Source organism: Mchenga conophoros, linkage group LG3 (assembly GCF_057382185.1).
Source record: "Mchenga conophoros isolate Kocher_MC1m ecotype Shallow Benthic linkage group LG3, M_conophoros_male_GT1.1, whole genome shotgun sequence".
Classification (NCBI taxonomy): Eukaryota; Metazoa; Chordata; class Actinopteri; order Cichliformes; family Cichlidae; genus Mchenga; species Mchenga conophoros.
Window position 1 is genome coordinate 56,536,821 of NC_140528.1, and position 12,613 is coordinate 56,549,433.

At 42.8% G+C, this 12,613-nt stretch overlaps 1 protein-coding gene across 5 annotated transcripts in view; it reads right to left on the reverse strand.

Moving 5' to 3' along the window:
• Positions 1 to 104: 104 nt before the first annotated feature.
• col4a6 (collagen, type IV, alpha 6) overlaps positions 105 to 12,613 on the reverse strand; it is a 152,468-nt gene continuing 139,959 nt past the window's right edge. For all 5 annotated transcript variants that reach the window (XM_085263893.1, XM_085263901.1, XM_085263874.1 and 2 more), the window contains 19 exons: positions 11,326 to 11,496; positions 10,442 to 10,585; positions 9,782 to 9,904; positions 9,002 to 9,183; positions 8,859 to 8,922; positions 8,157 to 8,231; positions 7,611 to 7,718; positions 7,393 to 7,503; positions 7,190 to 7,261; positions 6,692 to 6,811; positions 6,485 to 6,601; positions 6,127 to 6,288; positions 5,906 to 6,004; positions 5,637 to 5,789; positions 3,361 to 3,477; positions 3,088 to 3,279; positions 2,816 to 2,987; positions 2,608 to 2,722; positions 105 to 2,462 (listed from right to left, as the gene is read on the reverse strand). In XM_085263893.1, the coding sequence (XP_085120019.1) occupies positions 2,202 to 2,462; positions 2,608 to 2,722; positions 2,816 to 2,987; positions 3,088 to 3,279; positions 3,361 to 3,477; positions 5,637 to 5,789; positions 5,906 to 6,004; positions 6,127 to 6,288; positions 6,485 to 6,601; positions 6,692 to 6,811; positions 7,190 to 7,261; positions 7,393 to 7,503; positions 7,611 to 7,718; positions 8,157 to 8,231; positions 8,859 to 8,922; positions 9,002 to 9,183; positions 9,782 to 9,904; positions 10,442 to 10,585; positions 11,326 to 11,496 (2,558 nt within the window). In that variant the 3' untranslated portion in view covers positions 105 to 2,201. The remainder of the gene's footprint in view (positions 2,463 to 2,607; positions 2,723 to 2,815; positions 2,988 to 3,087; positions 3,280 to 3,360; positions 3,478 to 5,636; positions 5,790 to 5,905; positions 6,005 to 6,126; positions 6,289 to 6,484; positions 6,602 to 6,691; positions 6,812 to 7,189; positions 7,262 to 7,392; positions 7,504 to 7,610; positions 7,719 to 8,156; positions 8,232 to 8,858; positions 8,923 to 9,001; positions 9,184 to 9,781; positions 9,905 to 10,441; positions 10,586 to 11,325; positions 11,497 to 12,613) is intronic.

Consider the following 12,613-nt stretch of genomic DNA (forward strand, 5'->3'; position numbering starts at 1 on the left):
TTGGCTCTGAACGAGCGGTGAAGTCCAAACTGGCAATAAAGTGTGCTGTTAGCATCCTAAATCATCAGCGGTGAATATATCTCCCATATAAAAACACAGGCATGTTTTCCTTTCCATAAAATTTAATGTACACATCATTACCTTCCCATTCCCTCACTTCTCAGTAAATAAAACCAGGGGCTAGTGTCACGACTCAATAATTACAAATCTAGATTACAAAAAAAACAATACAGACACAAATGTACTATGTGGCACAGCGTTAAAGTCAGGGCTACCAGCAGAGAGAGACGTGCTAGAGGTCGTAGTGGTTACAAGTCATGCTGTAGCTTCCACTGTCCAAGCACAGATGAACCTGTTTGACTCAGAGGAAAACCAAATTTACTGCAAAAACAGATACAATTTCAAATTTTTTGTGTGTTTTTGTATTTGTTTTTGCAAAATCTATATTTAAAGGCACAGAATTGTCCTTTTGCCATCTTCTTACCTGTCCGAGGACACAAAAACAAAAGAAAATAACCGAGTAACAACATCATAGACCTTTGCGCTAACATGATTTGCTGAAAAATACAGTAAGCACTATGTACAGCAATAATTCATCTATCAGAGAGCGTGTGTTTTGTGTCTTTTTGCAAAATGCAAGCGAATGGCAGCCTTAAAAAGTGTGATATAATCAAAAGAAATACTTGTTTGGTCGCAGCATAGAGAAAACCTGTGAGAGTGGAGGTGGAGATATGTATGCCCCTTTGATGTTCTGAACCATCTGTGTCCACATCAGTGCAATAACAACAGCTCTCTATTGTCATTTCAGCTGTTGCACAGAAAAATCTGACTTGACCTTTAAAGTCATACTAACGGTAACGTAGCAGCAACCTGAGAGTCCCACTGTGAAATGTACACAGGCTTACGTGAAGCTTACGCTGGGACTTTGACATGTTTAGGAATACTTTAGATTGTTTCTAAGTTCCTTCTGTTCCCCAAACAGATGATGCTTCTCACCTTCTATATGAAAACCAGCACTTAAAGAAATGAAACTTGCTTTGTTTATGTTTTTTTGTTGGAGTCCAATAAACAAAATACTTCTAGTCTTTTTTTGTTTATGCAAAAAAAAATTTGCTAATGAGTTATAGTTTTCCACAGATTTTTTAAATCTTTCCATGAAGCTAAAACTCCTTTAATTCACACGTCCGATTGTAAGGCACCAAAAAATAATCCAAATATCACAAAAACTTAAAAACAAAGGATAGCTTCAACGCCATTTTTACCTCAAGCAAGTCACATGTCTTGGCAAGTTGATTTTCAAACCAATAATGAAGTGGCCGACATCAAATATACTGCAGGTATTGATGCAACACATGAAAAAATCCCCAGTGTGTTTACAGTGGGCACCTTCGTGATGCTAAACTGCCGTAGAATAAAAAGTTTATGAAGAAAACAGGTTTCATCTTCCCAAAGATGGGATTTCAGTGAAGCTTTATATCTGCTTTGCTCAGATCAGCCCAATAAGATAATGCAAACTCGCTTTAAAACCTTAAAATCAACCAGCAATCTGTAATTTTACTCTCATCTCACATTAAGCTCTTATGTACCCACTTCGAACGTGATCAGCCCATTGAAAAGCATTTGTAGGCTTGTCTGTCCCATAGATATGACAGTCAGACGTCAGAGTTGGTGTAGAGACTTTCTGCCTGCTGTCAGTATCTATGGGAGCGACAAGAACCAATAACGACCAACTTCCTGAGCTGATAACCTTTAAATTGGGTGCTTAACGTGTGTGCGGGGCAGTTGTTTGCTAAATGGGGGTGGGGGCACTCTCCGAGGTAGCCGAGAATGATTCTCGCTGACATCTGTCACAAGAAAGCTGACACGTAATAAACACATACATAAACAATAGCACCATTATCAGTGATAATCTCGAGAAGATCGCTCACACTGGGACTCTTCTCTTTCCTCCTCCTACCTCCAGCTTCTTCTTCTTTTTTTAAAAGCCGTTCATTCCTACAGGGGATTAAAAAACTCTCAAAATGGGGCCGATGTTGCTCGACTCGATTCTGAAACCATCACAGCACAGGAGAAAGGTCCATTCAGTCAGTCACGTGTTCTTTTTTAAATCCATCTCATCCTCCATCATAAATTCTTGAAATGTTAGTGAATCCCCTCCTGATGTTTCCCCGCCTCACTCCTCCATCTTTCACCTTTGCCTACTACAAGATCTTGCTGCACACTTGGCAGCGGCTGACTCTGGAGCGCTCCTGGCCTCCCTTCAGCGTCTCCTTGGCTGGCGAGAAGGTAAACTCATTTTCTGGATCCACGGTTGTCAGCCAGAAGCTGTATTTATTGGCAAAGTAGTGGCAGGTGCCCCTGGCGCCGTTGCACTCGATGAACGGAGTCGCCCGGAAGTCCTCCAGACAGGAACCAGGAGACACCAAGGACTGACCGCCGCCCTCTGCACCAGCTGCTGTGTGCTGTGTCAGAAATGAAAGGACATTTTTTTTAAATATGACATCTCTGAAGACAATTTGGCAGTATGCAGAACCATGGGGAGAAATAACCTCTTCATCTAATTGCTGGTCTAAATCTGTTTGGTAGAAGCTGCCATTAACTACGTACCATTAGGAAGGAGTATCCTATCCAGAGACTCCTCCAGCCGATAGGACAGTTGGGGATTGTCATATCCTGACTGTGGACCGCCACTGCCTGAGATGGAGCCTCACATACTGAACACCTGTGTTATTCATATAATCAGATGAAAGCTTCATTAATTGTATGCACATGTATATGACAGGCAGCTTGACTAAAGTAACACAGTGTACAATACCTGCTGATGTAAGGTCTTATCTCCTCCTTTTCCACGGGCATCATGGGTATGGATGCGGTCGTGGAGAGCCAGTAGGATTTATCATTGCGGCTAGCGTAGTAGCAAATCTCGCTGGGCGAGCAGTAGAGGAAGGGGATCGTGTTGAACCTGGGGAGACACGACCCCGGCTGACCTGAAGAGACAAAGGGAGGTTTTAAACCTTTAATTGTGCCCCACAAAGACTGCTATAACTAGTATTTATGGTTCATAAGAGCCTGACAGTGTTTTCATACCGAGGTCTTGGTTGTGTGCCTTCTCCTGTCCCTCTACATACAGCAGACTGTAGCCCTCCCACAGTTTGGCCATGCCTTGAGGACACATGGGAACCTGGGAGCTCTGGCTGTGCTTAACCAGAGTGTAGCCGATGCTGTGGCTGCGGCCGACGCTGCCGGGAATGCCGCGAGGGCCAATTGTACCAGGAAACCCTGAAGAAGACGGGGGAAAGAATAAGAACATGCTAGAAGTGATAAGCTATTAAAAAGTCGAAGATAAACAAAAATCCTGACCTTGTGCTCCTGGGGATCCAGGGAAACCAGGAGGTCCGGGATCCCCAAGAGGTCCTTGAAAACCAGGAACTCCAGTCCTGCCCAGTCTACCCGATGGACCAGGGTTCCCCACAGTACCTGCAGCAGGAGAATATTTTACACTGCTTATCATTCATTTTTCATCTTCTCACTTTATTATTGTTTTTTCTCTCTCTGTACATTAAAACATGCCAGATTAGCTGCATATTATTTATACTGATGTTGGGGGAAAGTAGATTTTAAAACTCTATGTTAAAAACATTTGCCTTCTTTCACTTTGTTTGCATTTGAATGGAAGCAAACTAGCTTACCCTAAGCTGAACAAACAGCTCCTGTTTCCTGCAGGATATGAAGGATAACGCTCCTCCAATGCTATCTTATTGTGATGGAGGGATTTGTGTGTCGTAGAAGCTATGTTGTTGGTGGCAATTAACCTCTGGTATGTTCTCCCAAAGCAACTTATTCTGGGTGAAAAGGGTAAACTAAGTTTGAATCACGCAAACCATTTGGATCATTGTTCCTTGGCTGGGCTGGAGCTAAAAAGGCCCCATACTTGAGCCAAGCCTAGAGGAGAACATTGTCAGCAAGTGAATGGTGGTCAGGGTTTAGCCCATGAGGCCACCCTTCCTGTGGACACATTACTTGCAGGAGGAGTCTGATGCAGAGTGGATTAGGCAGTGGTTGAAAGTCTGTGGTTGGTGGTCTGATCCCGAGTTGCTAAAACTGACTTTGGGTACATGAAATGTCACTAGCCTGAGCTAGTGCTTAAGGCCAAGAGATACCGGCTTGATATAGTGGAACTTGCCTCAATGCACAGGTTGGGTTCATAAACAGTTTCATGCAGAGTTGTTGTACTTTGCTCCACTCTGCAGCTGCCCTTGGTGAGAGCTGTTGAGTATACTTGCAATCCCTTGGCTGGGTACATGCACATTGGGAGTTTTCTCTAAAGGACGACAGGGTCGGGGACCTGACTGTCGTTTGTGCTTATGTGTCAAATAATAGTTCAGAGTACACAGCCTTCTTGGGTTCCCTGAGTGGGGTGTGGAAAAATACCCCACTTTGTGACTTCATTGTCCTTCTGGGGGACAATGACAGTGTGACCTTGGGTATAGTGTGACTGGGAGAAACAGTCTGTCTGAACCCGAAAGGTGTTCTGTCATTGGACATCTGCTCTAACGACAGCTTACCCTTACTGAGCGCCATCTTCGAATATATGGGAGTCCATTAGTGGACCTGGCACTGGGACTTCCTGGGCCGAAGGTCAATGATCAACTTTGTAATTGCATAATCAGATATGTCAGATATGCCGCTGTATGTTCTGGAGACTCGGGTGAAGAGAGGAGTAGAGCTGTCGTTAGAACGAGCTGGACCAGGTGGCAGGTTGGAATTTTAGACAGGACAGGCACACACAAACAGACAGCGAGGGTGTGCTGGAAACATTCGGCAGAGCCCCGGGTCCCCTTCAAATCCCACCTGGGGCAGTTTATGGCAAAAGGAGACATGGAGAGATGAGAATTAACACCTCAAAGTTCAAGGCCATGGTCCTCAGTTGGAAAAGCGTAGAGTGCCTCTTTGGGGTAGGGGACAAGTAACTTCCCTCTTATATCTCTGGGTCTTGTTCACAAGTGAGGGGAGAGAGGAGCAGGTGGCTGACAGATGGATTCAGGCTGCATCTGCAGTGATGTGAATGCTGCATTGGTCCATCATGATAAAGAGAGAGCTGATTTACTGGTCAATCTACATTCCTACTCTTACTCATGAATAAGGCCTGGTCAAGAGCTCTGGGTAGTGACTGAAAGAATCAGATCGCAGATACGAGAGGTGGAAATGAGCTTTCTCTCAAGAGTTGTTGGGTTCAGCTTTAGAGACAGGATGAGGAGCTCAGCCACTTGGAAGACACTTGGAGAAGTCCCTTATTACTCCTTGACATTGAAAGAAGCCAGTTGAGGTAGTTCAGGCATCTGACTAAGGTCCGTCCCAGGTGCTTCGTAGGTGAGGTGTTCTCAGTGAGGGCCCTGAGGCAGATTGAGGACATGCTGGAGAGATTACGTATGTTGGCTGGCTTGGGAAAACCTCGATGGACTCACCCAAAAGAGCTGGAAGAAATGACTGAGGAGAAGGAAGTCTGGATGTCTCTGTTATAATGGTGCCCCCGTAACTCTGTTCAGGTTAAGTGGATGCAGATAGATGGATGCATGCATGCAAAGATGGATGGATATAATTAATAAATTTACACTTTGTTTGTGTCTTCAACTCACCTTTACGCCCAGGAAAACCAGACTGACCAGGCTCTCCAGGGTTACCAGGGCTTCCTCTTTCACCAGGGAAACCTGGATCACCTTGTGGATATGGCCCATTTGGCAGTGAAGCTGGAAATATGACTCCAGGCAAACCTTTTGGACCTGGAAACCCTGGAAGGGAAAGGGTGGAGAAAAAGAGGGATGGAGGAAAGATAAAGGGTAGAAGAAAATTAAGAAGAAATTGTGGGAAAAAGAGTGGGGGAAACTAAAGACTTATGCTGTCCTACCTCTAATTCCTGCCGTTCCTTTGCTTCCAGGAAAACCAGAGTCACCTCTAAAACCCTGGACACCAGGAATTCCAGCAAAACCACCATCACCCTTTTGTCCTGAAGGGCAAATACATAATGTTTCAGTTTATCTTTTTTTTAATTGAAAACATATAGGAGCAAACATAGAAAAGAAGAAGCAGCATTTTTAGTTCATGCCATGTATTTTAGCCATACTCCACCTTTTAAACCAGGTCTGCCAGGGAATGCAGGACCTCCAGGTAATCCTGGTTCACCCTTTGTACCAGGGTTCCCTGGGAAGCCTGGCAGACCAGGGTCACCTCTGTCTCCCTGAGCTGTGCCTGGACCAGGTGGGCCGGGAATACCTGGAGGACCTTGGACACCTGTAAGAAAGAAAAAAGGAGAGGAAGAGAGAAATTCAATTCAAGGAAGGTTGAATAAATTAACGTTAAAGGGAAAAGAAAGAAAAACTAAGCATAGAAAAGTATAGGAGAATATAAAGGGAAAAAATAAAAAAATGTGAAAAAAGAAGAGAATGGAAAACAAAATCATCCAAGTTGATTAAGGAAATGTATTTACCATACTGTCCATCCAGTCCAGGGAGACCTGCATCTCCTGTAGGTCCAGGAAAGCTTTCTATTGATCTGGGTCCAGGAGGTCCAGGGATACCCGGGCTCCCTTTCAATCCAAAAGGACCTGATATACAGAAAGTAAAAAAATCTATTGCTATATATATTATTGCACATTGAATCTGCACATTTTTGATTTCATTGAAGTCTATTTCACCTGGTTCTCCTCTTTGTCCTTTTTGGCCGGGATACCCTGGAACACCGGGTTGGGAAACACCTCTTTCTCCCTTCAACCCTGGACTACCAGAAAGGCCAGGGCTACCTCCCAGAATTGCACCTAGATTAAAAAACATAAAGTTGTTAAATCTTTCATCTTTGCAAGCCTAAAACAATCAGACGTATGTTGACCCTGATGAAGAGGGTGAAAAGGTTGAGCTTTGCCAAAGCAGTATGCCTCACAGCTTTGAATAATGAACTTTTCTGCAGACACACAAAGGGCCAAAATGCAAAACTGCTCATCTTTCCTTAGTTATCGAGCCATAACTACTTGATACATTCATCTATTCTTACTGGATCATGCTAAGATTAGCTTTAGCTTTGGATTATCTGGCTTATTGTACATCTCATTTTTGTTTACTGAGTACTGAGTGAGTAGTGAGCTGTGAAATAAAGCAAGAAATATAGAATCAGCTGGTGCGTGAAATGTGATTCTTGCCTGGGTTTCCAGGCAGGCCTTTAGGTCCTGCTAGGCCATTAAGGCCATCCAAACCAGGTGGTCCGGGAAAACCTAAAATAACAAAAATAAAACAAACAAACAAAACATTAAAAACACTGGAAAGACCATTTTTTTAACCTCATTTGGAAAAATCATTGTAAGATTAGTGTATGAATGTAGTGGATTTTCTTTTTTCCTTTCACCTTTAAACCCACGATTTCCAAGGAATCCAGGCCGACCAGGAAGCCCATCAGGCCCCCTTCCTATTCCTGGCAATCCAGGCTGACCTTTTGGTCCAGGGAAACCAGGAGAGCCTGCAGAGAAGAAAAACGACATCTCAACACTTTCTGTAAATACAAATCTCTACGACGTCATGAAGGAATTACTGCAACAGGACTTTGTTTTCTTAGGAGTTACTCACCCATTATTCCATACCGTCCCTGTTCACCAGGAATCCCCTTCTGTCCGAGGAAACCTGGATTTCCTGAAAATCCATTATTGCCAGGTTCACCAACTTTCCCTTGGTCGCCTGTCGACATATTTAAAATGTTATAAAACTTCTGAAGAAATCAGAGATTGGAGACCAACTCTGATCTCCCAAAAAGCTTGTCCCACAGTACTAAGAATTTCTTCACCTGCACTAAATATATTTATTTTACTAAAAATAAAACATAAAGGAAATGTAAATTCTGATCCATGTCAACAAGTTTATAAAATATGACAACAACAAGACTACAAGTGATGTGATGCTGAATGCTTTTCTTTATTTACAGAGATGTGAAAAGGGAAAGACCATCTCTGAATCGAGGAGGGGGCCTAAGGGTACATCTTTCACCATCCTACAATGCTGTGATTGCAGCCATTCCCCAACTCTCTGTGAATGGTACTCATGGCCATTGATCAGTGGTTGCTGATCAATGGCCATGACAAATAAAGTTTCACCGTAACCGAGTAAGGTGAGTCTTACCTGGGATCCCTGAATCTCCTTGTCGGCCTTTAAGTCCTGGTGCTCCAGGATAACCAAAAGTTTCTCCAGGTAGTCCTAAGAGAAAAAAGCATTTAAGTCAATGGATGTTTGATTTGATTATGAACAGATGTAAAGAAGATGTTTATCACTGATGGTAGACTTCATATGTACTAGTGCTGTGCGATATGAACAAAATCTCATATCCTGATATAACACATTTATCGTCCCGACAACGATATAAATCACAAAAATGTAACATTTTCTGTAAATTCTGTGAATCTCGGGCCACTTGCGTGAAGCTGGGTGTCGTGTACCTTATTTGAGGTATTTTCATTAATGCATACTCCAAAATTTGACGTTTGAGAATACTGTATATTATCATCGCGTCAGTTTATTTTGAAAAGTTGGAACAGGATCTTCAGCTTTATTGTGACACTTTTATGTGGAAAATAAACAAGCGGATGGCGGAGCCACATGCTGCAAACAACAATGCATGAAAACAGTCGCTTGCCCATGCATAGTGCGTTTTTTTTAAATAGAAGAGAACGTGAGAACTATTAGAAATTAATATAGCCACTACAATATTGCCGTAAACAGTTTATTTTGGGACACACCAAAACAAATGATAGTGTAATACAGATGTTTTCATATCATCATCCGATGCATATCGTTATATCCAACAGCACTAATATGTACTCTTACCTTTGGCACCAGGCCGACCAACTTCTCCAGGCCTTCCAGATAAACCTGGAAAGCCATTATTGCCCTAAAAACAAACAAACAAACATCCGAATTTTAATCTCTGCCTGGCAAAATTTGCTACATGTATATGCATCTTTTCTTACTTTTGGTCCCACAGTGCCGGGGAATCCCATAATTCCAGATTCTCCTTTTTGTCCAGAGAAGCCTGGAAGTCCTGTTTCCCCAGAAAGGCCAGGTTCTCCCGGCAGCCCTTTACTCAGATCAGGGAAACCAGGAGCTCCAGGTCGTCCTGGACGACCTGGAGCTCCTGGCTGACCCTTGTCACCTGTTAACCCAGAGAAAGATCAGAGTTTGTAACACAAGGTGATGGATGTTCACAGCAGCAAAAAGCAGTTAAATTCTTCATTAGAGAGCCTACATTTTGCAGAAGTGCGAACAGCTGCAGTTCCTCTAGTGGGAACTTGGGGCTGGCTCTGAAGGTCAGTATCTGGAGACTCCCGTATCAAAATGCTAAACTTTACAGCATGTTTTCAGCATGTAACAAAATGCTGTTTTAGGGGTTTACTGATAATTTCCCCCTTCTTTAAGAGCACAGTACAGATATTTTGTTTGTTTGTTAAGCTGAGAGGTATCCCAACACAGGCAACCGTAGATGCTCTCTGTCTGCGAGGCAGTATTTCCACTAATCTGAGTCACTGCCCCGGCCCTCTTTATTGTGTTGGTCCTCTCAGCTTCATCCACCAATTCAGTGTTGAAGTCCTCATCTATGAAAAAACTTTCTTATTTTACAAAATATGTAACAAATATGAATCTCTTCTCTAAACGATTTAAAATTCACCAGAAGATCCTAATAAAGTCTGCAGTTAATTTATGCCCTTCAGATTATCCGGTGACGTTCTGAAAGAAACAAAGCACCATGTTACCTCTGGGTCCAGTAAAGCCAGAAAGGCCGGTTATTCCAGGGTCTCCGATGTCTCCTTTCTCTACAAGCTCAGCTGAAAAAGGTCTACCAGGAAATCCGGGTGGACCAGGTAATCCTCTGTCACCTGCCAAAGTAAAAACAGAGGAATGTTGGTGCAAAGCCAAAGTTCATGCAACTTGATTGATAAATTCTTGGCCCTGAAAGATAACCAAAATGTTGATGACGTGGTTCCAAAACAGGGGTCCCCATCATGAGAGACGGTTGTTGTGGTGGTTCAACCAAACACAGTCTTTGAAAAACTTCTCATGGTGCCCAAAATTTAGGATGAGCATCTAATGGTGTGAGCCCTGCAGAAACCTACCAACCAATGGGAATGCCTTAGGACAAATGGAATTCAAATGTACAAAACTAAATATCTGGGATGCCATTAAAAGTCTAACTTGTTCATGTGAGATTGTTTGCAGCAAGTGCCCTTTAGATGCTGTTGTGACAGAGCCAAGTATTAGGCGGGAACAAAACAAACAGTGGGGGAATTGTAGCCATGCTTAGCCATGTCACACAGTTTGCCTCATGATAACCTCAAGGAGTAGCATTAGCATTGCTAATTCATTCTTTTATTGGCCCAGGATCAGTACACTTATTCCTGTGGGGGATATTTTACCTTTAGTTCCAAAGAATCCAGGCGACCCAGGGCGTCCATTTGCTCCAGGCACTCCAGGCTGTCCTTTCACTCCGGGAAATCCTGAACTGCCAGGAGGTCCTGCAAATCCAGGGAAGCCCATCATTCCTTGGATGCCTCTGTCACCTGTGGAAATTAGCGTAGTTAGTCACTATTATGATATCTGTAACAAAGCAGAATGGCAGTGACAATGTCAGTAATACTGGACAGGTAACTGAAACATATGAAGCAGAGAAAAAAAGTGAAACGTTTGCCCGTCATTGGTTGGCTCTATTGCGCTAATAAGAATTAAAATGAACTGAGAGGTCGTGCTTCCCTTAGGCAGCATCATTCAAGGGTACAGCACACATTTTCTTTGTTATTCAGATGGCACTCAGGTTTATCTATCCTCGAAGCCTGACGACACAAACCTGCAAAAGTGTGCGTTAAACGGCAGGAATGTCTTACAGACATACAGACTTGATGACCTCTAACTTCTGATGAAACTGAGGTCATTGAACTTGGCCCTAAAAATCATGCAAACATATTGTCTAACCTAATTATCTGGGCTTCTACTAACACTGTGAGATATCTTGGAATTGTTTGACCAGAATTTGTAATTCATTGTTATCAGGCTGTCTTAAAAACTCCGTGAACAATCTTAAAAAAGTAATCTTGTTCACCACCACACCATGATCAGTACATTGCAGCACTGACCGTATTACTGATGTTCGTACAATGGTGATATGAATTCCCCAACCATGCCTTTATAATGTGGGAGTCAACCAGTAGGATCACTCTGTCCATCATCATAGTCAGTAAAGTCATGATCAACATCTAACACGACACCACTAAAAATGACAAACAAAAAAACTACTTCTGCAGACCCTTTCTTCCTGGCGTTCCTGGAATTCCATCTATAGTCCCTGGTCCTGGTAAACCGGGGCGTCCCCTTGTTCCTGGTAACCCAGTAGCACCAGGTCGTCCGGGAGTTCCTTTCATCCCAGCAGGCCCTGGGAAACCTGGTTCTCCTCTTTCTCCTTTCCGACCAGGGAAACCTGCCAATAATGGAAGGAGAGACAGTGAGAAAAACAAAACACTGACAACAATCTGACATTCATACAGACACATGGAAAAAGGGCTGCTGGCTAATTATCTGGAAAAGCATGCAGTCTTCGGGTGCTTACCAGATTTTAAAATTACACAAATACAACCTCAAATGAACAACAACACATTTCATAATGTAGTCCAAAAGTCAATAGTAGTTAGCATCACCTTTAGCAACAATAACTTGATAATGTTCTGCATGATTTTATCAGTCACATCATTTTCTAATAATCTTGGCTCAGTATTCTTGACAGCGTTACTTCAGTTCATGAAGGTTTACAGAAATTAATTTATGCACAGCTGAACAGAGCATTTAAGTCATTGGTTCTGTTTCCATGTCTCCCCTGTGTCGATGCTCCATCATGCATGCTAACTTCTGTCTCCATGTTTATTCATCTGTTTCCCAGTCGTGTCTCTCGCTGCCTTGGTTCCCTGTGTTCAGTTAGTCCATGCTTTAGTGTGTGTGTCTCATGTTTCCTGTTTTATTTTGATAGTCTGTTGTCCTGTCAGTTTTGCTTCCTCCCTGTCTGTTATGTCTGATTAGTTCCAGCTGTGTTTCCCTCTGTTTCCCATCATCTCGTTATCCTCCGTGTAATTAGTCTGCTGCCTTTTTTTTCGTTACTTAGTAACGCAGTAACACATTGAGCGTACGGTAAAGTAACAGTAATCTAATTACTTTTTTGTAGTAGTAATCCCTGACTTTTCTCTCTACTTGAAAAAGTAATTGGATTACATCACTTTTAACGCATTACTGCCCATCTCTGCTAATGACCTTTAACATTTAACATGACAACTGAGCCCTGTAGAGTCTGAGACGTACCTCTTGCACATTTTCACTGAGCATTGCAGGACTGATTGAAGGCGAATTTGCTGGTAGGACCGCTCCTACACTTTTTACGCAATGCTTCTTCTTTTTGCTTTTGTTTTTGTTTATTAAATACACAATGCAACATGTTTTGTAGTTCATCTGAGGCTGTGTTTGCCTAATTTTAAGACCTGCTAAGGACCAGACTATCTTTATTATGTTCTTATAGGTACAACCTTAGAATTTAAGAGGCTAATCTTTCT